The sequence below is a fragment of the Caretta caretta genome, chromosome 3 (genome assembly GCF_965140235.1).
Source record: "Caretta caretta isolate rCarCar2 chromosome 3, rCarCar1.hap1, whole genome shotgun sequence".
Classification (NCBI taxonomy): domain Eukaryota; kingdom Metazoa; phylum Chordata; order Testudines; family Cheloniidae; genus Caretta; species Caretta caretta.
The window spans coordinates 168,375,586-168,401,358 of NC_134208.1; the positions used below are offsets into that span (position 1 = coordinate 168,375,586).

The 25,773-nt window shown below is 45.0% G+C and overlaps 1 protein-coding gene across 6 annotated transcripts in view; it reads left to right on the forward strand.

Annotated features, from left to right (window-relative positions):
* The window catches only part of LPGAT1 (lysophosphatidylglycerol acyltransferase 1), a 172,332-nt gene that overhangs the window by 27,743 nt on the left and 118,816 nt on the right, over nucleotides 1-25,773 (forward strand). For all 6 annotated transcript variants that reach the window (XR_007355673.2, XM_048843116.2, XM_048843117.2 and 3 more), the window contains one exon: nucleotides 704-971. Coding sequence is in view for 5 of the 6 variants with exons in the window: in XM_048843116.2 (XP_048699073.2) it covers nucleotides 704-971 (268 nt within the window). In the remaining variant the exon portion in view is untranslated. The remainder of the gene's footprint in view (nucleotides 1-703; nucleotides 972-25,773) is intronic.

Genomic DNA, 25,773 nt, shown 5'->3' on the forward strand with positions numbered 1-25,773 from the left:
TTTTCTATTTTTTATCCATTTAAATTTTTACAGGTGTGGAAAATTTATGGTAACTGTGTGGTCAGACAGTAATTATTTACTGATGATAGATATTGAGATTCAGAAAGTTAAAGCTTTATAACCATTAAAATACAAATTACCAACATAACATATTAAAGCAAAAAGTAAATATGCTTAAATCAATCTCTAATAAAAGTTCTTGCAGCATTTTTCTTACTTTGCCTATCTGTAAACTTCAGTTATCAATGGAAATATTTGTTCCTTGGTTTGTGTGTGTACAGTGAAACCAATGTCTACTGATAAAACGTAATCCTTCCAAGTCTATTGATATGCCACTTACCTTAGTTCATAGCTGCAGGTTTTTTGTGTGACTCCCAGAAACTTCTCAAATCACAGCTTTTTAATGCAGGCGAGTATCACCTTGATGGTGTATGGTATTCTTGACTTCTTTATTTGTTTCTGTGGGACGTGGAAATGTTCAATGTACTTTATTTTCATCCTCCAATCCAATTTTGAGGTATCGTAGAGGTAAATAAGGGCTGCAGATGCTTATGAAAATGGATTGGGGCTGAAGTAGGCAGCTTTGTTAAGGGGACAATATCTATCTCACTAGCATTTTGGCTCTGTAGAGAGGTGTTTTTGTTTTTTTCTTTTCTTTTTATTCTATAAGTAATGGCTGTATCTTGTTCTTCTTTTACTGTAGGAAGAGCCCACATACTCTGGTGTGAAGAGAATGGCTGTGACTTTAGAACAGGCCCAGAGGGTGGGCTATACACTTCTGAAAGGACTCCTGAGGTTCAGCTTCATGGTTGCCAATAACCTGGTTGCTATTCCATCCTACATCTTGTATTTAATTATACTGCAGCCTCTTCGACTGTTGGATAGTAAGCGGTTTTGGTATATCGAAGGAGTGTTATTTAAATGGCTTTTAGCTATGGTGGCTTCCTGGGGCTGGTGGGCAGGATATACAGGTAAGACTGTTTTAATACTTAAAAAAAAAAAAAGTATAAGTATAATAATTAAAATAAACTTTGAAACACAGGCATTAATAGTGATGTATATTAATACAGTGGGATGATTTTTATACAAACCTGCACTATATTTCTGGATGGTAACATAATTGAATCTAATATCTATTATATGAAAACTGATCTTTCAAAAATATCTTAACATAATGCATAACATGTTTGGATTCAAAAGAACATATTAAGCAATAGAGGTTCTTAGCTCTCAATCAGTATTCTACTTTGTTAGTAAGATCCATGGCTTTAGGAGTGCTGTTTTTTCAAGGCCCTAGATTATCTTGTTCTGATGTTCTGTGGAGTAGTAGCACCTCTGAAAAGAGTTATTTCTGTTGTGTATGAGGGTGAAATATACACACTTTGTATAAACCTCCTTTAAATATGCATACAGTACATATCTCCAGATCATTTCTACTTAGAGCGATCAACTCACAAGAGTAAGCGGTTTGAATCAAGTTCATCTCTGAAGAGTAGCTCTTATAATCCATATGAGTTGCAACTGGAATTTTCTTTTTTGCTGCTTCGGTCATGGATGTAGATGAAAAATAGAGACAACACTCTAGAGCGTGTAGGTCTTTGTTTACTTTTAGTAGAGCTAAAGTTTTGACTATATGGTTTTATATCTTGCGTGCATTACTTTGTAATCATTATTGAACTTCTTTTTGCCTCTTAGACTTTGTAGGGTCATCAGGGTAGTAGACTGAGCAGAAATATTAAGGAAGGTTCTAGACTTGTCCTTGGAGACACTGACTTTCATCTTGCCAGCTGCACGCTGTGCAAGGAAACAACCATCAACACTTTGGAAAGGGGGAGGTGGGTAGAGTAAACGTTTCTAGAGAGAGCAGTATGTGAACACCTCTCCTAAAATTGTCTATCTCCCCCTTTCCTGCCCAGGATGCATCTACAGGCCTTTTCCATGCATTAAAGGAATGACAGCCTACAGCTCTGATGGAGTCTGGTCAGACTCCTAATTAGTCAGGATTCTAAGTGTTGACCCAGAAGGATCTTTCTCACTTCCCAGAAAAAGCATTGATTAGGCTACAAGAGCTGAAGTCCCTGTGCTAATGGGCCTTTTGGTACCTTGTCATGCGTCTTTTCAAGATGCACATGTTCTGTGGATATTCTAGGTGAGCTTCTGGTTCTTCTTGAGGAGGTGGCGGCGGCAGCAAAATTAGTTTCCAGTCTGTGGAGCTGGAACTGTCACAAACATTGCACTGCTTCAGAATTGTCTTGCCTGGTACAGCCTGAGCTTTTCCAGATGTGCTAGTCTTTTAATCTTTTATGTTTACATTTGCTCATTAAAAGAAGTCCACATGGTATTTGCAGTAACAGGTGCTTTTTAGATGTCCACTTCAGTCTCTAACCACAATAAAGGAAAGCTCTTCCAACAGGAAAAGAGGGACCTTTATGCTGTTGAGTGTGTGTGTGTGTTAATTGGATATGTGAAAGTTATCAGCATAATGGTAAGGTAAAATTAATTCAGCATATGACTCTGGTATGTGCAGATTGAAAAAGGCTAGTTAAAATTCAAGCCATTGTCCCATTAATATATGACATTCAGTGAATGCTGAAGTTAATTTCTTTGGGATCTATTCCCTGCTGACTGCAGAACTGTGTGGTTTCTTTTGCCTCTTGCATGGAAAGTGGTTTCGACATGATCTGCATACATCTGCTAATTGGCGTGCTGTTGCATTTTGACAATTTGAACAGCTTTGTTTTATTATTGAAGAACTCCTTAGTATATTTGTTTGTGTTAAAGTTAATTTGAATAGGAGAATTGACACCAGGGTGGAAGTATTCTCTTGGATGATTTTAGGGCAAGGGAACCCTATTCCTTGCTTTCTACTATGAATTAAGGCATTTGTCACTTGTGGAAGGAAGTCTTAAATCTGATACTGAGCCCTCCTTATCAAATAAGAGAATACACTTAAGTAGGTGCTAATAGAACAATAATATTCTGTAGGCTCACCTACAAAAGAGATAAAGGGTGCATTTCCTCTCTTTTCTTAGCTCTTCTTTCCTTCTCTCTGGTGAGGGTGCAGCATATTGTATATGTAACACCGACAGACTCTGGTTGTCAGAGAGCGGGATCGAACCTGGGATCTCTGGAGCTTAGTGTCGGAGCCTCTACTGCATGAGCTAAAAGCTAACTGGCTGTTGGCTAAGGCTGTAGAGCAGACTCATTAATCTCTCTTTCTGCCTCTCTCTATGCCACTAGATGGGACAGAACACCACATCCAGGAGGTGTGTGGGTTACATATAGTTTTGGAAAATGTGTATAAAATGATTTAATTGTATGTATAAAATCTCCTCATCTGGAGTACATGTAATGTAGTTATATGGGGTCCGTCTGTTTTTTAAGATAGAGAGATGTACCACTTTCATTCAGAATTCAAGTGCTACTCTTACTATTGCACATGTGAAGCGATTGGCATTGGGTATTAGCTGATAATGTGGAGGGATAGAATGTGGTATAGAATACATCTATTTTTTTTCAGTGTCCAAAACTAGGACTAAGGTTAGTTACTCAGTGCATACTAGTTCCAATATATCTTTTGTTCGCATGCATTAAAATTAGAGATAAGTAGTGATGGTAGCTGAATGTACACCTGTAAATTAAGTTGCATGTACTGACTATATGAAGGATTTTTCACTTTTCTGACCAGGAGAAAAGCTAGCTATTGGATATCTTTGAGTAATACTTTTCTTCTGAATTAAAGGGTATGCAAGATGCCACCTATATTTGATGTGGAGGATAAAGAACACTAATATGCCCTCTTTTGGCTAATTTTATGTAAACTAGATTAATTAAGAATGATGGCAGTGGGGTAGAAAGAAATAAGGTGGGTGATTTTTTGACCTGAGAATGTTCTGCTTCAGGTGAAAGGTGATTTCTTTCTGCCCACCGTGGCAACCACAACTTGGATATTGGTTTCATAGTCATAAAGATAACTAAATTTGGTTTTAAGAGCTATGAGTTTGAAGATCAAACAAATTATATATATTTAAAATATACTAATATACCTAGTAGTTAGAACAAGGAACTGGAAGTCAGGATTAATAGGTTCTGGCTTTCAGCTCTGCCACTTAATTGCTATGTAACTATGGGTAAAAGCATTTACCCTTTGTCCATCAGTTACCCTATCTGTAACATGAGTAGTACTCTACTTCTCTAGTGTTTGAAGCTTTGCTAATGTTTGTAAACTCAGGCTATCAGATAGTCAGTGACACACATGCAAGTAAGTATATATTAATAATTAATGGCCTAGAGTCTGGCTGCTTTTTTATTTTAGGAAAATGAGTATAATAGGGTCCAGGAACAAATGAGGGAAAGACCTCAAGTGTCTCTCTTTGCCTCCTTCCTTTGGCTTCTGTATTTTCTAGTCCCCCCATTTGCCCCATTCCTGATATTGTTTGGATATGGGTTATGTAAAGTGGAAGAGTATAACTGGGCAAGCTGAAAAGGGGAAGGAGGTTTAAAGAAGAATTAAAAAAAAAAAAGGATTAAGTAATAGTTCTTGGTCATAACCACTTGCCCTTACTTGGTATTACAAAGGTTTCTTTATGCTCTGCTTTTTAACACTATTCATAAAAACAGAAAATGGAATAATCCATTTTTCATGCAGTATGTCCCGTGCTTTATTAAAGCAGTACTGATCTAGTACTGTCAAAGGAGTTTAGTGTAGCTTTGTAGATCCCATTTTCAAGTTTTCATAAACTAGCTTTAAGCCATTTTATTGTTCTCAGTCTAGACACCTTTCTCTAAAGATACTTACAGTTGAAAGTGGGGGCTTTCAAAAGTAACACTTCTAACTGTTCTACTGTACTAGTTGTAAGCTGACCAGAGGGGTAATATTGATTTTGTTACTCAAAAAAACCCCAAATAAATCTGAGATTCTGAGCTAGTCCAGGGGCCAATGTTTCTTTACCTTACTATGCCTGTGATGGGGTTCTGAATCTGTTGTTCACTTTGTATATTGGTCATTATAACATTCTGGAGTGCAGTCCAGACCAGTGAGGGGTTGTCACTGCCTGTTCTGTATCCCTGAGTGCCTCAAAATGCTCTGCTGCTGTAGCTCCCTAGTCTGGATGCTTACAGCCAGCGTACATGGAGTGTCTTGTGTATTAAGCAATTGACTCGGCAACTCTGATTCCAGCAGCCTGCTTGTTATACCACTGTCATGCTCTCTCCTCCACCGGCCTTACTTACACTTGTCAAGATGACCCCAACATCCTCCAGTCCCGAATTTTCCCCAAACCATGTGCTCTGCAACATCCAGCCTTCTCCTGGGCCATTCAGAGAGAGATTAAGGTTTGTTTGTTCTTTAAATACCCAGTAGCTTGCCACATTAACTGGAGTTAACCTTCACTTTAAATCAAACACAGCACTGGGTTGGTTTAGATTAAAAGTAGAACTGCACAGGGAGGAGTTTCTGAGCCCAGGGGCTCCCCCTGACCATATGCTCCCTGACCACCAGGCCTGTGGGGACCCTGGGCCTGGTGCGCTGGCTCCACAGGGATGAGTCCTGCTTTCTGTTTGTCCCCGCCAGGCTGGCAGCTCTGGGCGGCATTGCTTGCCCCCCCTGCCCGGCGGCTTCAGCCCTGGGCTTGTCTGCACTCACTTCGTTCTGGCAGCCCAGGCCTGTCAGCTTGCTGCACTTGGGTGGCGCCCCTCTCGACCACGGCTCCCTGGCCATGATTGTGGATCAGACTAGGAGCCCAAGTACATACCCAGATGGTTGAGTGAGTTTGTACTTGGTCAGCTAGCCTGAGCCGCCACCATGACCACAGCTATTTTTAGTGTGATGGCTTGAGCAGAGCTAGCATGTATCTGTCTACCCGTGCTGGGAGGCACACTCCTAGCTACAGGTAGACATGTCTTGAGTGACTGCAGGCTGGAACTGCATCTAGGAGTTATTTAAGGCAATAGAGGGGAAAAAGCCTTCTGGATAGGTGAAAGTGAATGAATGCTTCCACTGTAGGGGCAAAAGTGAAAGAACCGTATTTAGATTTTTAAGCTCTGTGGGATTGTCTTGTTTGAACAGCACCTAGCACAGTGGGACCTGGATTCTTATTTGGGGACTCTTGGAACTACTATAATATAAATAAGTTTAGCCAGTAAAGGTATGATGATGTTCACCTTGTAGAAAGGAGCTAGCTTTTGGTAGCAGTGTCAGTCTGTGTCTGGCCATCGGCATGGTCTCAGTGGCCACCCTAGTTCCTCCAAATCACCCATATACTCAGCCAGCAGATTTTGTTGACTTTTCTCCACCAACACTAAAATCAGTTGTTGGAAGTTTTCTTTTAGATGCATAGGACTGGAGAAGCAGGTGGAATCTTTCTCTTATGGTGTTACATGACTGTCAGCCAGGAAGTAGAACAGGGGTTGGAAAATAGCTGATAAGATCTAAAAGTAAATGTTTTGCTCACCAATTTACATGACCTAACCTCTTCCCTCCTTGCCACCATTTCCTGTTCCCCTACTTCTCCCTGACCATTTATTTTTATTTTTAATTAGGAATATTTCACGGTGTCCTAAGCAACAGTCACTGCCATAAACTAAAAAGAAATTGTCAGACATCCGATTTTGCCACACAATATTAGTTTGATATTTTCTTTTAAAAACAAATCTTTGAGGATTAGCATTCATTTTGTATTTAATGTTCATAAATGGACAAGCACTTTGTCAGTTTTCTAGTAAAAACACTTAATATTTTAAATAGCATGAAATACTGAATTTTGAAAAATACATATGCCTTCCTCTTTCCAAATAAAACAGTGAGGAATGTATTTGGTCTGTGGTCAGTTGCTTGGACATGTGGAAAGAGGTCTTATGTCACTTGAATGCATGAGAATTTGAAACAAGAATGACTTTATTGCCTCTGCAAGTGGTCATTGAAGGGCGGGAGGGGAAGGTGGTTCGCTTACAGGGAAGTGGAGTGAACCAGGGGGTGGGGGTTTTCATCAAGGAGAAACAAACAACTTTCATACCATAGCCTGGCCAGTCATGAAACTGGTTTTCAAAGCTTCTCTGATGTGTACCGTGCCCTCCTGTGCTCTAACCACCCTGGTGTCTGGCTGCGTGTAACCAGCAGCCAGGCAATTTGCCTCAACCTCCCACCCCGCCATAAACGTCTCCCCCTTACTCTCACAGATATTGTGGAGCACACAGCAAGCAGTAATAACAGTGGGAATATTGGTTTTGCTGAGGTGTAACGGTGTCAGTAAAGTGCACCAGCGCACCTTTAAACGTCCAAATGCACATTCTACCACCATTCTGCACTTGCTCAGCCTGTAGTTGAACAGCTCCTGACTACTGTCCAGGCTGCCTGTGTACGGCTTCATGAGCCATGGCATTAAGGGGTAGGCTGGGTCCCCAAGGATACATATAGGCATTTCAACATCCCAACGGTTATTTTCTGGTCTGGGAATAAAGTCCCTTCCTGCAGCTTTTGAAACAGACCAGAGTTCCTGAAGATGCGAGCGTCATGTACCTTTCCCGGCCATCCCACGTTGATATTGGTGAAAAGTCCCTTGTGATCCACCAGTGCTTGCAGCACCATTGAAAAGTACCCCTTTTGGTTTATGTACTGGCTGCCAAGGTGGTCCGGTCCCAAGATAGGGATATGCATTCTGTCTATCGCCTCACCACAGTTAGGGAATCCCATTGCAAAGCCATCCACTATGACCTGCACGTTTCCCAGAGTTACTACCCTTGATAGCAGCAGCTCAGTGATTGCGTTGGCTGCTGTGATGCAAGTAGCCCCCACAATAGATTTGCTCGCTCCAAATTGATTCCCAACTGACTGGTAGCTGTCTGACATTGCAAGCTTCCAGAGGGCTATCGCCACTCGCTTGTGGCGAGTGAACTGTGAGGGCTACTCTCATCTTGGTATTCCTGTGCTTCAGGGCAGGGGAAAGCAAGTCATAAAGTTCCATGAAAGTGCCCTTATGCATGTGAAAGTTTCGCAGCCACTGGGAATCATCCCAGACCCGCAACTCTATGTGGTCCCACCAGTCTGTGCTTGTTTCCTGGGCCCAGAATCAGCGTTCCACAGCATGAACCTGTCCCATTGCCACCAGGATGTCCAAATTGCCGGGGCCCATACTTTGAGAGAAGTCTGTGTCCATGTCCTCATCACTCTTGTCATCATGCTGCTGTCGCCTCATTACCTGCTTTTGCAGGTTCTGGTTCTGAACATACTGCAGGATAATGGGTGAGGTGTTTACAATGCACATAGCTGCCGCGCTGATCTGAGCGGGCTCCATGCTTACCATGGTATGGCGTCTGCAGGAGAGCAGAGTTGCAGCAGTGGCTGACAATGAATGCCATGAGAATAGATATTTTTAGAGAATGACTAGAGGACCTGCAAGGTGGATTCAGGAGAGCAGAGTTGAAGCGGGAGCCCATGACAGCCAACATGGAGAAATTTGCTATCAAGACAAAAGCAGGAGAGCAGAGTTGCAGCGGAAGCGGTGGTTCAATGATGACAGTTAGCAGTCCTACTGCACTGTCTGCTGAAAGCAGTATGGCGTCTGCATGGAAAAAAGGCACAAAATGATTGTCTGCCGTTGCTTTCACGGAGGAAGGGGCGACTGACAGCATATACCCAAAACCACCTGCGACAATGTTTTTACCCCATCAGGCATTGGGAGTTTAATCCAGAATTCCAATGGGTGGCGGAGACTGCGGGAACTGTGGGATAGCTACCCACAGTGCAACGCTCCAAAAGTTGACGCTAGCCACGGTACTGTGGACGCACTCGGCCGATTTAATGCGCTTAGTGGTAGGACATAATCGACTGTATAAAATCGCTTCCTAAAAAATCGACTTCTATAAATTTGACCTAATTTTGTAGTGTAGGCATACCCTTAGACCAACTACAGACCTGTGTCATTTGAGCTAACAGCAGCTGATAGCAGTAATAGGTTGTCATCCTCTGTGGACCAGTCACTAAATGGAGATGATACATTTTGCCAGTGGGTTTTGCTGGCTGCAGAGGAATATTGAGATTTGTGAGATTCTAGGTTCTATTCCAGATTCCGAGAGGAGTATATTCAAGTGGTTACAGACCCTTCTTCCCCTGTCCCTTTCAGCCTGGTCCGTTATCAATCTTTTCTTCTCAACCTTCACTACCACACCCAGGCCTGGTTCATCACCTCTCTTCATTGTTGCTTCTTTGTTGTTGCTTTGGTGCATGAGCAGGAGGAAGCATTGGGAGCGTAGGAGGGAAGTCTCTCAACAAGAACTCTCTCTGCTTTCAGACAGAACTTCAGAGAATTTAGTTGCCGAACTCTAACAACTCTCTACTTAGCATGTATAAAGGAAGATTTTCAGAGACATAACTTGATCAAGACAACTTTAAGTCTCTGCTCCAAAGCATTTAGGAGATAGAGGTTCTCAAGAAGACAATTATAAGAATTTTTAACATGGGCAAGAATCAGTGTTTCCCTATGTTCATTTTGAGAAACATCTGAACAACTTTTGCTGAAATTTGCCAAAAAACGTTAAGCCTGAGGCAAAACACCAGGCATGAAAAAATTTGTGAAATGTTAGTGTGGCAGAATTATAAACAACTGAAAACAGAGTCTTATAATGGAAAGTGTGGGACAACCTTAACCAAATATGCTTCGCTAGCTGTGATACCTATAATATAAACCTTGTGTAACCTTCCAAATGTGAAGTGTAGCATGGCTTTCATAGCCTAAAACAGTTCAAAGATGTGTGGATTGCTCCTGTATGTCACAATGGAGTGAAAGTTCTGAGTCTAATGTGGACCTTTCAAGTTTCAGGTAACTTAAGGCTTGTTTCTGCTACAGAGCCTTACTTGGGATAGCTATGCTGGCAGAGCCTTGTAGGGTAAGGTGCAGCCTGCAGAAGGAGTTCTTCGGTCAGCACAGCTACACCACCTCCCTGAACTGTACTAGCTATCCTGACAGAAGCACTCTTCTGTTGGCATAGTTGCGTCTACACCTAGGTTTGACAGCAGAGCTGTGTCAGCTAGGAGATGGGTTTTTTAATCTTATTTTTACACCCCTAGCTGCCAAAGCTATGCCTACAATCTTTGTACTCTAGACCAGGCCTTAGGCATGTAATTGTGTCTCTAACCTGTAATTGCAGTTACCATACTGTGATTGCAAATTGGGTAATTTGCCTGAATTTAGAGTGCTAATTAATCTTCACCGGGATGCTGCTAACATTTCAAGCCTCAGTCCCTTTCCTAAAGCTCCCATGTCTCTCATTCCTGTATGTATGAGTCATGGTTACAGGACCAACTGAGCCTTGTTCCTCTTTCTGGCCTCTGTTAGGGTACGTCCATACATACAGAGCTACAGCGGCACAGCTGCACTGATACAAGCGGTACAGCTGCATTGCTGCAGTGCATCTGGTGCAGATGTTCTTTGTTGATAGGAGAGAGCTCTCCCATTGGCATAAACCCCACCCCTCCCACCTCTGCGAGCGGCATAAGCTATGTCAGTGAGAGAAGCTCTTCCACCAACATAGCGCTGTGCACACAACTGCTTATGTTGGTGTAACTAATGTCGCTCCAGGGTGGAATATTTACACCCCTGAGCAACGTAAGTTTTGCCGACATAGGCTGCAGTGTAGTGCACCCACCCCAGAAGTTTGACCTCTTTCCCTTATCTGTCTTGGGGTGGAATCTGATTTTTCTTCCACTCTTAGAGCTTGTCTACAGAGGGACACTCAGGAAATCAACCAAAGATGTGAAGTTAAAGTTCATTTAAATTCTTGTGTAGATGCTGTCTTTTAGGAGTTGTGGCCTTAGTTTGCTGTAACTTCCTCTTTCAGGGAGCAGGATTAAAGGTTCATAAAAACCTCCAATGAAGGAGATTCCACAACCTCTCTTGGAAGCCTATTACTCCAGAATGTAACTTTCTAACTAGGAGGGCTGTCTTTACACTAGCACTTTTGTGAGTGCAAATTATGTTGCTCGGGTGTGAAAAAACACAACTCTGAGTGACGTAAGTTACACTTACAGAAACACCAATATGGACATGCTATGTTGCTGACATAGCTACTGCCACTTATTGGAGGTGGTTTAATTATGTGGACGGGAGAGTTCTCCCCCATTGGCATAGAGTGGCTACACGAGCAGTCTTAGTGGTGCAGCTGCATCGGTACAGTTGTGCCGCTGTGTGCTCACTAGTGTAGACATGGTGTAAATTTCCCTTGCTACAGATTAAGCCCATTACTTGTTGTCATATCTTCAGTGGACAAAGGAGAACAATTGACCACTGTCCTATGTATAACTGTCCTTAACACATTTTCAGACCTATCAGATCTGCCCTCAGTCTTCTCTTCTCAAGACCCACTTTCTCAAGTTTTCTTTACCCTTTCTGGATAGGTCAGGTTTTCTAAACGTTTAACCATTTTTGTTGCTCTTCTTTGGACTCTCTCCAATTTATGCACATCTTTCCTTAACTGTGGCACCCAGAATTGAACACAGTACTCCAGCTGAAGCCTCATCTGTAGCTGCTTAGCATGGAACAATTATCTCCCATGTCTTACGGGTGACACTTCTATTAATGTACCCCAGAATTATGTTAGCCTTTTTTGCAACTGCATCACATTGTTGATTCATTTAATTTGTGACCCACTATAAGCCCCCCAGATCCTTCTCAGCAGCACTGCCATTTAGTCAGTTATTCCCATTTTTTGTAGTTGTGCATTTGATTTTTTCCCCCTTCCTAAGTGTAGAACTTTGCACTTGTCTCTATTGAATTTCAGACCAATTCTCTAAATTGTTAAGGTTGTTTAGAATTCTAGACCCATCTATATATAGAGTTCTTTTGGGGAATGACTTTTTTCTGAATTTTTTTCTGCGAAGAACTTAGTTTTGCTGTGATAAGCAATGACCCTCTCAAGTCCTTTGTGTTCTTGTGTCAATACCGCTTCCAAACTGTAAGCGCTAGCATGTGTACCCAATATGAATGTTTTTTTGAAAATCAGGTGGGCTAAGGCAGGTGCAGCCCTTTATTGGGTGTGTAAGGCCTTTTTCAACTTAAAAAATGCTAAATCACACTCTGCTGACCACTGAAATAGCTTCCCTTTTTGAACCAACCTGTGCAGTGGTTTTGCAATATTGGCAAACCCACAAATACACCTTCTGTAATAGGATCAGAGTCCTACAAAACTCTGTATCTGTGTCTGGCGAGTTGGCCAGTTCCGTACAGCGTCTATTTTGTTTTTTTGAGTGGAAATGTCCCCGTCACTTGTACCCAAAACAAATTTACCGTTTTTATTTTAATAATGCCTCATGTTTCTTTGGGTTCAGTTTCCAGTTGACAGACTTCTGCTTATTACATCTAAATGTAACATTTCCTGGTCAAAGGTTTTTAGCATACACCAAGACATCATAACAGGCAGGCTGAGTGTGCATGGAGTAAGTCCCCTCTCCAATATGGCAGGTGCATTGCACAAGCCAAAAGTCGTCGTCCTAAATTGCCACATGCCTTGTTTTGCTGTGCAAGCAATCTTTTTGCTGTCCTTTGGATCTGCTTCTACTTGCCAGTACCCACTTCTAACATCCAGTGGGGAAAATCACATTGAACTTGCATTTAGGATATCGTCCATTTGTGGTAACGGATAGGATCCTTTAAAGGGATGAAATTTAGTTTTATATAGTTCACACAATCTGGTATTGCCACCTTTTTATCTTAACCGGAACTATGGATAAGGTTCAAGGACTGTTGTCAGGAGGGTAAAATTGAGCTTTTCCTCCATGGCCTATAATGCCCCTTCCCTCTTTGCTACTAGTAAACAGTGACAGGGCTGTTTAATTGGCAGTTTCCTCCCCATCTCCAGATCAGTCTTGTGCTGGACCACTGCAGCATGATGTATTTCTTGGTTGGATCAGAAGAACGTTCCCAGATTTCTAACCAGAAAGTCTCTTAGACTGTTCTGCTGTACCTCATTTAAGGGTACAACACGGTGCTGGAATAAGTCCAATAAAAACTCTGGCAGGTCACCTTCAACTTCTTTTCCCCTATAGTTTTCTTTTATACGAGCATCTTCTAGATCCTCTGGTTCACGTTTTGTACACCATTTGCTGTTTTGTGACAGATGTGAGGCAAGCAAACAGGAATCCATTTCTGCTTCAAATCCACAAGAACTTTAAACAGCCAAGATTCCCTCTGGGACTCCAGGTCTTGGAGCAAGTTTTAACTACTCCCCTTCTTTCCTTTTGCTGGAAAATTACCACAGCATACAGCTGTTATGGGGTCTGCCCCTGGTGTCAGGACAGTTTGTTTGCAACAAACCAGTTGCTTACCAAATCATTTGTCTCACCTGCGGATCATCTTTAAAGGGAATTTCCACAGACTGAATTTATAAGACACCTTTCCTGGCATTTATTACAGTTATGAGCCATCATGAAATCCACACTGATGATTACCTCATTCACTATCTTGGTATCCAGATTTTTTGCTTGTATTCCAGAGGTCCAATTTTTGAAACCCTATTTTCCACATTTTTGGACAGGCACATGTTCTCCAGTCACTATCTTAATTTGAGACTAATCAGGTGGTTCAGTTTTGGATACCCTATTTCTTACCTTATTAGTGTATTGGGTCTAATAACTTATGCTTGAGCCATTGTCCGTTGGCCGTACTGTGGCATTGCTTCAAAGGGAAGAGGGTCGCATCCTCTAGGAATCACTAACATTACTTTTTGCAGCAGTTGGCGTTCTTTGAAGGTGTCCCATTTATATTTATATACTGATCAGGTGCAACCCTATTACAGTACGAAGGTGGTGTGGCTGCAGAGAAAACACTTGCAGATCACCTTTCATTTTAATGTATTTAAAAAAAACACACAACCTTTTTGTCTTATTGGGTTGTGGTACTGGATATTTGAATCTTTGAGTCCAGAAAAGTACAGATTAGATTTGATATAAAGTTACTAGTTTAGTAGGTTACGTTTTTAATGGAGCTAGAGTGATGACATGAATTAAATACTTAGGGAGGGATATAGTCCCCTTCTCTGTATCACTCCCATTAACTTCAGTGGAAATTACACGTTTAGAAAGACTGCAGAATCAGTCATGAGACATATAGTTGCTGGTGACTCAAATGGAAACTGCAGTAAGCATATGGTAATTCCTGTAACTGCCCCACCTGTGTTCTGCTAATTGAATAATTGACTCTACAAAGACAGTGCTGGTTCTTGCTGATTCTGGATCCTGTAGGCATGACAGAGGGTGCTCCGTTAGAGTGCTCTATTGTAGTAGGAGAGAAGCTTGCTCTTTCTTATTTAAAAATACCCAAACAATTCCGACCCCACCAAAAAAAGGGAAAAAAAGAAAAAGCTGTTGCTTACAGGTCATACACTGCTTCGTGGACTTATGTTTAAGGAGGTTGTCATAATTTTTTTACAATATTTTTGAATAGCCTTCCTTCCCCCAAGGAAACTGCAAGAAATTGAAAAGCTATGGAAAACCATATCTCAAAAGTTGACTTGCTGTTATAAACTTGTGCCCCACAGTCTGCCTATCCACCCAGTTTCTCTGCCAGAACCCCCCCCCCATGATCCTTACATTTCAGATGGCACCTTAGAGACTAACCAATTTATTTGAGCATAAGCTTTCGTGAGCTACAGCTCACTTCATCGGATGCATTCCGATGAAGTGAGCTGTAGCTCACGAAAGCTTATGCTCAAATAAATTGGTTAGTCTCTAAGGTGCCACAAGTCGTCCTTTTCTTTTTGCGAATACAGACTAACACGGCTGTTACTTTGAAACCTGACACTTCAGATGGTGTGTGTGGCCAGATAATGCATCTTTGTTGTAGTTTGGTGCTATGTTTTATCTCAGAAAGGGCATGTCCTAGAAACTTCAAATGAGGCTTTCCTCAGAAGAGAGCTAGGGGAGGTCTTGTGCATAGGACCACTTTTGAGATGGGGAAAGGCATATTTATGAAACAATCTGTGGCAAATGAGTGTTGGTGGTGTATTGTGCTTTGGTGCACTTTTAAAAGAACAGCTAAACTGTTTGAGGACTTAAGCTTTCATTTAAAAAATGCAAAAAGAAAAGGAGTACTTGTGGCACCTTAGAGACTGAGGGTATGTCTACACTACGGAATAAGGTCGAATTTATAGAAGTCGGTTTTTTAGAAATCGGTTTTATAAATTCGAGTGTGTGTGTCCCCACAGTAAATGCTCTAAGTGCATTAAGTGCATTAACTCGGCGGAGCGCTTCCACAGTACCGAGGCAAGCGTCGACTTCCGGAGCGTTGCACTGTGGGTAGCTATCCCACAGTTCCCGCAGTCTCCGCTGCCCATTGGAATTCTGGGTTGAGATCCCAATGCCTGATGGGGCTAAAACATTGTCGCGGGTGGTTCTGGGTACATATCGTCAGCCTCCCGTTCCCTCCCTCCCCCCGTGAAAGCAAGGGCAGACAATCATTTCGCGCCTTTTTTCCTGAGTTACCTGTGCAGACGCCATACCATGGCAAGCATGGAGCCCGCTCAGGTAACCGTCACCCTATGTCTCCTGGGTGCTGGCAGACGCGGTACGGCATTGCTACACAGTAGCAGCAACCCCTTGCCTTGTGGCAGCAGACGGTACAGTACGACTGGTAGCCGTCATCGTCATGTCTGAGGTGCTCCTGGTCGCCTCTGTGAGGTCGATCAGGAGCGCCTGGGCAGACATGGGCACAGGGACTAAATTTGGAGTGACTTGACCAGGTCATTCTCTTTAGTCCTGCAGTCAGTCCTATTGAACCGTCTTATGGTGAGCGGGCAGGCGATACGGACTGCTAGCAGTCGTGCTGTACCATCTTCTGCCGAGCAGTCATGAGATGTGGATGGCATGCAGTCCGTCTGCTGCCAGCCAAAGATGTAAAAGATAGATGGAGTGGGTCAAAACAAGAAATAGACCAGATTTGTTTTGTACTCATTTGCTTCCCCCCCCTCCCCTGTCTAGGGGACTCATTCTTCTAGATCACACTGCAGTCAAGGTGCAGCGAGGTAAATCTAGCCATGTATCAATCAGAGGCCAGGCTAACCTTCTTGCTCCAATAAGGACAATAACTTAGGTGCACCATTTCTTATTGGAACCCTCTGTGAAGTCCTGCCTGAAATACTCCTTGATGTAAAGCCACCCCCTTTGTTGATTTTAGCTCCCTGAAGCCAACCCTGTAAGCGCCCCTCCCAGCGTCAGAGCAATGGCAAACAATCGGGCATCTGAGAGTGCTGTCCAGAGCAGTCACAATGGAGCGCTCTGATGGGGCTAAAACATTGTCGCGGGTGGTTCTGGGTACGTGTCGTCAGGCCCCCGTTCCCTCCCTCCCTCCGTGAAAGCAAGGGCAGACAATCATTTCGCGCCTTTTTTCCTGAGTTACCTGTGCAGACGCCATACCACAGTAAGCATGGAGCCCGCTCAGGTAACCGTCACCCTATGTCTCCTGGGTGCTGGCAGACGCGGTACGGCTTTGCTGCACAGTAGCAGCAACCCCTTGCCTTCTGGCAGCAGACGGTGCAATACGATTGGTAGTCGTCCTCATCGTGTCCGAGGTGCTCCTGGCCGCGTCGGCTGGGAGCGCCTGGGCAGACATGGGCGCAGGGACTAAATTTGGAGTGACTTGACCAGGTCATTCTCTTTAGTCCTGCAGTCAGTCCTATTGAACTGTCTTATGGTGAGCAGGCAGGCGATACGGACTGCTAGCAGTCGTACTGTACCATCTTCTGCCAGGCAGGCAAGAGATGAGGATTGCTAGCAGTCGTATTGCACCATCTTCTGCCAGGCAGGCAAGAGATGGGGATGGCTAGCAGGCGTACTGTACCATCTTCTGCCAAGCAGCCATGAGATGTGGATGGCATGCAGTCCTTCTGCACCGTCTGCTGCCAGCCAAAGATGTAAAAGATAAATGGAGTGGGTCAAAACAAGAAATAGACCAGATTTGTTTTGTACTCATTTGCCTCCTCCCCTGTCTAGGGGACTCATTCCTCTAGGTCACACTGCAGTCACTCACAGAGAAGGTGCAGCGAGGTAAATCTAGCCATGTATCAATCAGAGGCCAGGCTAACCTCCTTGTTCCAATAACAACGATAACTTAGGTGCACCATTTCTTATTGGAACCCTCCGTGCAGTCCTGCCTGAAATACTCCTTGATGTACAGGCACCCCCTTTGTTGATTTTAGCTCCCTGAAGCCAACCCTGTAAGCCGTGTCGTCAGTCGCCCCTCCCTCCGTCAGAGCAACGGCAGACAATCGTTCCGCGCCTTTTTTCTGTGCGGACGCCATACCACGGCAAGCATGGAGCCCGCTCAGCTCACTTTGGCAATTAGGAGCACATTAACCACCACACGCATTATTCAGCAGTATATGCAGCACCAGAACATGGCAACGCGATACCGGGCGAGGAGGCGACGTCAGCGCGGTCCCGTGAGTGATCAGGACATGGACACAGATTTCTCTGAAAGCATGGGCCCTGACAATGCATGCATCATGGTGCTAATGGGGCAGGTTCATGCTGTGGAACGCCGATTCTGGGCTCGGGAAACAAGCACAGACTGGTGGGACCGCATAGTGTTGCAGGTCTGGGACGATTCCCAGTGGCTGCGAAACTTTCGCATGCGTAAGGGCACTTTCATGGAACTTTGTGACTTGCTTTCCCCTGTCCTGAAGCGCATGAATACCAAGATGAGAGCAGCCCTCACAGTTGAGAAGCGAGTGGCGATAGCCCTGTGGAAGCTTGCAACGCCAGACAGCTACCGGTCAGTTGGGAATCAATTTGGAGTGGGCAAATCTACTGTGGGGGCTGCTGTGATGCAAGTAGCCCACGCAATCAAAGATCTGCTGATATCAAGGGTAGTGACCCTGGGAAATGTGCAGGTCATAGTGGATGGCTTTGCTGCAATGGGATTCCCTAACTGTGGTGGGGCCATAGACGGAACCCATATCCCTATCTTGGCACCGGAGCACCAAGCCGCCGAGTACATAAACCGCAAGGGGTACTTTTCAATAGTGCTGCAAGCTCTGGTGGATCACAAGGGACGTTTCACCAACATCAACGTGGGATGGCCGGGAAAGGTGCATGATGCTCGCATCTTCAGGAACTCTGGTCTGTTTCAAAAGCTGCAGGAAGGGACTTTATTCCCAGACCAGAAAATAACTGTTGGGGATGTTGAAATGCCTATATGTATCCTTGGGGACCCAGCCTACCCCTTAATGCCATGGCTCATGAAGCCGTACACAGGCAGCCTGGACAGTGGTCAGGAGCTGTTCAACTACAGGCTGAGCAAGTGCAGAATGGTGGTAGAATGTGCATTTGGACGTTTAAAGGCGCGCTGGCGCAGTTTATTGACTCGCTTAGACCTCAGCGAAACCAATATTCCCACTGTTATTACTGCTTGCTGTGTGCTCCACAATATCTGTGAGAGTAAGGGGGAGACGTTTATGGCGGGGTGGGAGGTTGAGGCAAATCGCCTGGCTGCTGGTTACGCGCAGCCAGACACCAGGGCGGTTAGAAGAGCACAGGAGGGCGCGGTACGCATCAGAGAAGCTTTGAAAAACAGTTTCATGACTGGCCAGGCTACGGTGTAAAAGTTCTGTTTGTTTCTCCTTGATGAACCCCCCCGCCCCTTGGTTCACTCTACTTCCCTGTAAGCTAACCACCCTCCCCTCCTCCCTTTAATCATTGCTTGCAGAGCCAATAAAGTCATTGCTGCTTCACAGTCATGCATTCGTTATTCATTCATCACACAAATAGGGGGATGACTACCAAGGTATCCCAGGAGGGGTGGTGGAGGAGGGAAGGAAAATGCCACACAGCACTTTAAGCACAGCACTTTAAAAGTTTACAACTTTAAAATTTATTGAATGACAGCCTTCTTTTTTTTGGGCAATCCTCTGTGGGGGAGTGGCTGGTTGGCCGGAGGCCTCCCCACCGTGTTCTTGGGCGTCTGGGTGAGGAGGCTATGGAACTTGGGGAGGAGGGCGGTTGGTTACAGAGGGGCTGCAGTGGCAGTCTGTGCTCCAGCTGCCTTTGCTGCAGCTCAACCATACACTGGAGCATACTGGTTTGGTCCTGCAGCAGCCTCAGCATTGAATCCTGCCTCCTCTCATCACGCTGCCGCCACCTTTGAGCTTCAGCCCTGTCTTCAGCCCGCCACTTACTCTCTTCAGCCCGCCACTTACTCTCTTCAGCCCTCCACCTCTCCTCCCGGTCATTTTGTGCTTTCCTGCACTCTGACATTATTTGCCTCCACGCATTCGTCTGTGCTCTGTCAGTGTGGGAGGACAGCATGAGCTCGGAGAACATTTCATCGCGAGTGCGTTTTTTTTTCTTTCTAAGCTTCACTAGCCTCTGGGAAGGAGAAGATCCTGTGATCATTGAAACACATGCAGCTGGTGGAGAAAAAAAAAGGGACAGCGGTATTTAAAAAGACACATTTTATAAAACAGTGGCTACACTCTTTCAGGGTAAACCTTGAAAGTTAACATTACATACATAGCACATGTGCTTTCGTTACAAGGTCGCATTTTGCCTCCTCCCACCGCGTGAACGGATTTTGGTTGAATGCCAGCAAACATACACTGCAATGCTTTGTTCTACAGTGATTCCCCAGTACGTGTTGCTGGCCTGGAGTGGTAAAGTGTCCTACCATGAAGGACGAAATAAGGCTGCCCTCCCCAGAAACCTTTTGCAAAGGCAGAACCGCAAATGCCAGGGCAAAGTAATCCTTTCACATGCTTGCTTTTAAACCATGTATAGCATTTTAAAAGGTACACTCACCAGAGGTCCCTTCTCCGCCTGCTGAGTCCAGGAGGCAGCCTTGGGTGGGTTCGGGGGGTACTGGCTCCAGGTCTAGGGTGAGAAACAGTTCCTGGCTGTCGGGAAAACCGGTTTCTCCGCTTGCTTGCTGTGAGCTATCAACAACCTCCTCCTCATCATCTTCTTCGTCCCCAAAACCTACTTCTGTATTGCCTCCATCTCCATTGAAGGAGTCAAACAACACGGCTGGGGTAGTGGTGGCTGAACCCCCTAAAATGGCATGCAGCTCATCATAGAAGCGGCATGTTTGGGGCTCTGACCCAGAGCGGCCGTTCGCCTCTCTGGTTTTCTGGTAGGCTTGCCTCAGCTCCTTCAGTTTCACGCGGCACTGCTTCGGGTCCCTGTTATGGCCTCTGTCCTTCATGCCCTGGGAGATTTTCAGAAAGGTTTTGGCATTTCGAAAACTGGAACGGAGTTCTGATAGCACGGATTCCTCTCCCCAAACAGCGATCAGATCCCGTACCTCCCGTTCAGTCCATGCTGGAGCTCTTTTGCGATTCTGGGACTCCATCATGGTCACCTCTGCTGATGAGCTCTGCATGGTCACCTGCAGCTTGCCACGCTGGCCAAACAGGAAATGAGATTCAAAAGTTCGCGGTTCTTTTCCTGTCTACCTGGCCAGTGCATCTGAGTTGAGAGCGCTGTCCAGAGCGGTCAGAATGGAGCACTCTGGGATAGCTCCCGGAGGCCAATACCATCGAATTGTGTCCACAGTACCCCAAATTCGAGCCGGCAACGTCGATTTAAGCGCTAATCCACTTGTCAGGGGTGGAGTAAGGAAATCGATTTTAAGAGCCCTTTAAGTCGAAATAAAGGGCTTCATTGTGTGGACGGGTGCAGGTTTAAATCGATTTAACGCTGCTAAATTCGATCTAAAGTCCTAGTGTAGACCAGGGCTAACCAATTTATTTGAGCATAAGCTTATGCTCAAATAAAATGCTCAGATAAATTGGTTAGTCTCTTAGGTGCCACAAGTACTCCTTTTCTTTTTGCGAATACAGACTAACACGGCTGTTACTCTGAAACCATTTAAAAAATGTAAACTGACTATTGGTGTTGAAATCACTAGTGTAGAAATGCAGTCAAGCAACTTCCTTTTCAGATGATGCACCTAAAGATACATCTACACTGCACACTAAGTCTAGGCTCCGACTTAGGTTTGAGTCCATGTCCCCCTTCTGTCCACACAAACGTCAGTTTGACTCGGGTCCTAGGATTCTGCTGGAATGGAGGGTCAGAGCCTGAGTCCTACTGTGACTTGAGTCCAAGCAGTGTAGTTTCGGACATAGTTCAAGCTTCAGACCCGAGTTAGAAGGTTTGTATAGTGCAGTGTGGACACGTTAGCACGTGAGACCCAGGTCCAGCAATTTTAAACCTTGGTTTACAGTGCTGTGTGGACACTCAAATGTGGGCTTGGAAACTCTGGGTCCACAAGCCCGACTGGAAATCTGTCAACTGCATGAAAAAACTTGTACAGATACTGACAGACATCATCTTCCTTTCCAAATGAAACAGATGGACATCGTACCAAAAGGTCTGAAGGTAAAAAATCCATTACAATCTACATACCACACAGACTATGCTGACAGCTTGTGCCACACGCTCTCAAAGAAACTGCAGAACCACCTGATCAGCATCCTCTACAGCAAACGGGGAAAGATTAAGAATGAGCTCTCAAAAATGGATACTCTCATAAAAAAAACAACCTTCCACGCAAACTTCCTCGTGGCTGGACTTTACTAAAACTAGACAAGCCATTTACAACACACACTTTGCTTCTCTACAAAAGAAAAAGGACACTAAACTTTCTAAACTACTACATGCCACAAGGGGCCACAGCAATGGTTCCCTCAACCCACCCAGCAATATTGTTAACCTATCCAACTATACTCTCAGCCCAGCAGAAGCAGCTGTCCTATCTCGGGGCCTCTCCTTCTGCCCCTCCACCCCCACGAACATGATACAGTTCTGTGGTGACCTAGAATCCTATTTTCGACGTCTCCGACTCAAGGAATATTTCCAAAATACCTCTGAACAACATACTAATCCACAGAGACCTCCCTACCAACACTACAAAAAGAAGGATTCTAGGTGGACTCCTCCTGAAGGTCGAAACAGCAGACTGGACTTCTACATGGAGTGCTTCCGCCGACGTACATGGGCTGAAATTGTGGAAAGGCAGCATCACTTGCCCCATAACCTCAGCCATGCGGAACACAATGCCATCCACAGCCTCAGAAACAACTCTGACATAATCAAAAAGGCTGACAAAGGAGGTGCTGTTGTCATCATGAATAGGTCGGAATATGAACAAGAGGCTGCTTGGCAGCTCTCCAACACCACTTTCTACAAGCAATTACCCTCTGATCCCACTGAGAGTTACCAAAAGAAACTACAGCATTTGCTCAAGAAACTCCCTGAAAAAGCACAAGATCAAATCCGCACAGACACACCCCTGGAACCCCGACCTGGGATATTCTATCTACTACCCAAGATCGATAAACCTGGAAATCCTGGGCGCCCCATCATCTCGGGCATTGGCACCCTGACAGCAGGATTGTCTGGGTATGTAGACTCCCTCCTCAGGCCCTACGCTACCAGCACTCCCAGCTACCTTCGAGACACCACTGACTTCCTGAGGAAACTACAATCCATCGGTGATCTTCCTGATAACACCATCCTGGCCACTATGGATGTAGAAGCCCTCTATACCAACATTCCACCACAAAGATGGACTACAAGCCGTCAAGAACATGATCCCCGATAATGTCATGGCTAACCTGGTGGCTGAACTTTGACTTTGTCCTTACCCATAACTATTTTACATTTAGGGACAATGTATACCTTCAGATCAGCGGCACTGCTATGGGTACCCGCATGGCCCCATAGTATGCCAACATTTTTATGGCTGACTTAGAACAACGCTTCCTCAGCTCTTGTCCCCTAACGCCCCCACTCTACTTGCGCTATATTGATGACCTCTTCATCTGGACCCATGGAAAAGAAGCCCTGGAGGAATTCCACCATGATTTCAACAATTTCCATCTCACCATCAACCTCGGCCTGGACCAGTCCGCACAAGAGATCCACTTCCTGGACACTACAGTGCTAATAAACAATGGTCACATAAACGCCACCCTATACCGGAAACCTACTGACCACTATTCCTACCTACATGCCTCCAACTTTCACCCTGACCACACCACACGATCCATCGTCTACAGCCAAGCTCTGCGATACAACTGCATTTGCTCCAACCCCTCAGACAGAGACAAACACCTACAAGATCTCCTCTCTCAAGCATTCTTACAACTACAATACCCACCTGCGGAAGTGAAGAAACAGATTGATAGAGCCAGAAGAGTTCCCAGAAGTCACCTACTACAGGACAGGCCTAACAAAGAAAATAACAGAACGCCACTAGCCGTCGCCTTCAGCCTCCAACGCATTATTAAGGATCTACAACCTATCCTGAAGGATGACCCAACACTCTCACAAATCTTGGGAGACAGGCCAGTCCTTGCCTACAGACAGCCCCCCAACCTGAAGCAAATACTCACCAGCAACCACATACCACACAACAGAACCACTAACCCAGGAACCTATCCTTGCAACAAAGCCCGTTGCCAACTGTGCCCACATCTATTCAGGGGACACCATCACAGGGCCTAATAACATCAGCCACGCTATCAGAGGCTCGTTCACCTGCACATCCACCAATGTGATATATGCCATCATGTGCCAGCAATGCCCCTCTGTCCAGTTTGACCAATGTACATGGCAGTCTCTACGTAAAAGAATAAATGGACACAAATCAGATGTCAAGAATTATAACTGTAAGCGGTGTCAGGATGAGCTCCACCCTGACATCTGGTGGTGAGGTGTGGCAAGTTGTGGAAAAGAACTTTAGGGGCCGATCTCATTTGCATAGGCACACCCACTCCATCTAGAATGAGGCCATAGCTGCCCAAATGGTCACTTTGGCTGCTGTGGGATCCCCAGTGTCTCTGTTATTGGGGCAGGAAGAATAAATTTGTTATTACCCTGATTATGGGAACTGTGCTTGGAACTGTACTTGGCCTTTTGTTATGATGGAGGGACTCGCCATCAACTAAGTAGCAGTCGCTAGGCAAGGGTCATGGGTTCCAAAACTGTGAATTGAGAGAGGCTGGGGACAAGTATTAATACTTGGTGGCATGGGCCCCTTGGTGATGGCCTTACATGCTAATTGCACTTCCTCCTCTTTCCACTGTGGCATATCAGAGTTAATTTTGATTCCATTAGGAGTCTAGTTACATGCTGCTGAGCTCACTTTGGGCTAATGGTGCACCAGCATTGAGGCTACCCTACTACAAGCTGAATTCACCGAAGAGCTGAACTGACTAAGAGCTGAAATCACTGAACGTTGTGTTAAGTAGTGGGGGAGCCTGAAGATATATTGTGGAGCAATTCGTGGGACAGTTGGAGTGCCTTGTGGACAGGCTGGTGGAGGAGTTCATTGAATGGCGGGAGCTGCTTGTGGGACGTGGAGTGAAGCAGTTCGTGGGGCGGCTGGCGGAGTGAAGGCCTATGGAGCTGTGGGGCGGTCAGCTTCAGATCATGTAAGGTGCCCCTTACCCCTTCTCCCCCCCCCATCTCCACCCAGGTTGGGAGGTAAAGCTCTGCAGATAAACTTTCAAACTCTGGGGCTGCCCTGACCAGGGACAGAGACTTTTGGGTCATTGGACTTTTGGGACTTTGGGTGATTTGGGGTTGCTGGACTCAAGAACCAAAGGGAAAGGACACGCCCTAATTTGCTTGGGGTGGTGGTTTTTTTTTTTGCTCATGGGTTGTGCTACGAATCCTGTTGGTGGTATTTCCCCAACATAATGCCACATTTTTAGTAACAGAGAGAAACAGGCTTTTTTGCTACACTCAGACTATGTGCTTGCGAGAGGGGAAGTATTGCCTCTTGGAGGCACCCAGCGAGGGTGATTATATATTTGTCCCAGGTCACTGGGTGGGGGCTCGAGCCGGTTTGCATTGTGTTATTGGAATGAATCCCCTAGATATTGAACCCGGCCCTTGTTGCTGCCGACTCTGATGGGCAGAAGGGTTACATAACATTCATAAAGCAGTCGGAGAACACTTCAATCTCTCTGGTCACGCGATTACAGACATGAAAGTTGCGATATTACAACAAAAAAACTTCAAATCCAGACTCCAGCGAGAAACTGTTGAATTGGAATTCATTTGCAAATTGGATGCAATTAACTTAAGCTTGAATAGAGACTGGGAGTGGCTAAGTCATTATGCAAGGTAACCTATTTCCCCTTGTTTTTTCCTATCCCCCCTCTCCCTCTCCCCCGACGTTCTTGTTAAACCCTGGATTTGTGCTGGAAATGGCCCACCTTGATTATCATATGCAGTGTAAGGAGAGTGATCACTTTAGATAAGCTATTACCAGCAGGAGAGTGGGGTGGGGGGAGGTATTTTTCATGCTTTGTGTGTATAAAAAGATCTTCTACACTTTCCACAGTATACATCCGATGAAGTGAGCCGTAGCTCACGAAGGCTTATGCTCAAGTAAATTGGTTAGTCTTTAAGGTGCCACAAGTACTCCTTTTCTTTTTGTGAATACAGACTAACACGGCTGTTACTCTGAAACCTCCCACAGAGCTGTGCTTAGTGTGCAGTGTAGACCTACTCTGCGGGTCCACAGATAAGCATCTTTGTTATGCTTATAAAAACCACATGGGATCTTTTCCCCTGAAAAAGATAACACTCGGTGTTTATTGAAAATACGAGAGTAAGCATATGCATTCAGTCACACACACACACACACAGGTCATGCAGATGGTTTTATAGTTATCAGTCTGTTGTAGCTTGAGTCAATCTAATGGCCAGTTAGTCTGAGCAGGAGTGAGAAGCTGGGCTCTGTCGGTTGTGATCTGATGCTCCGAGGCTTTGCAGGACTG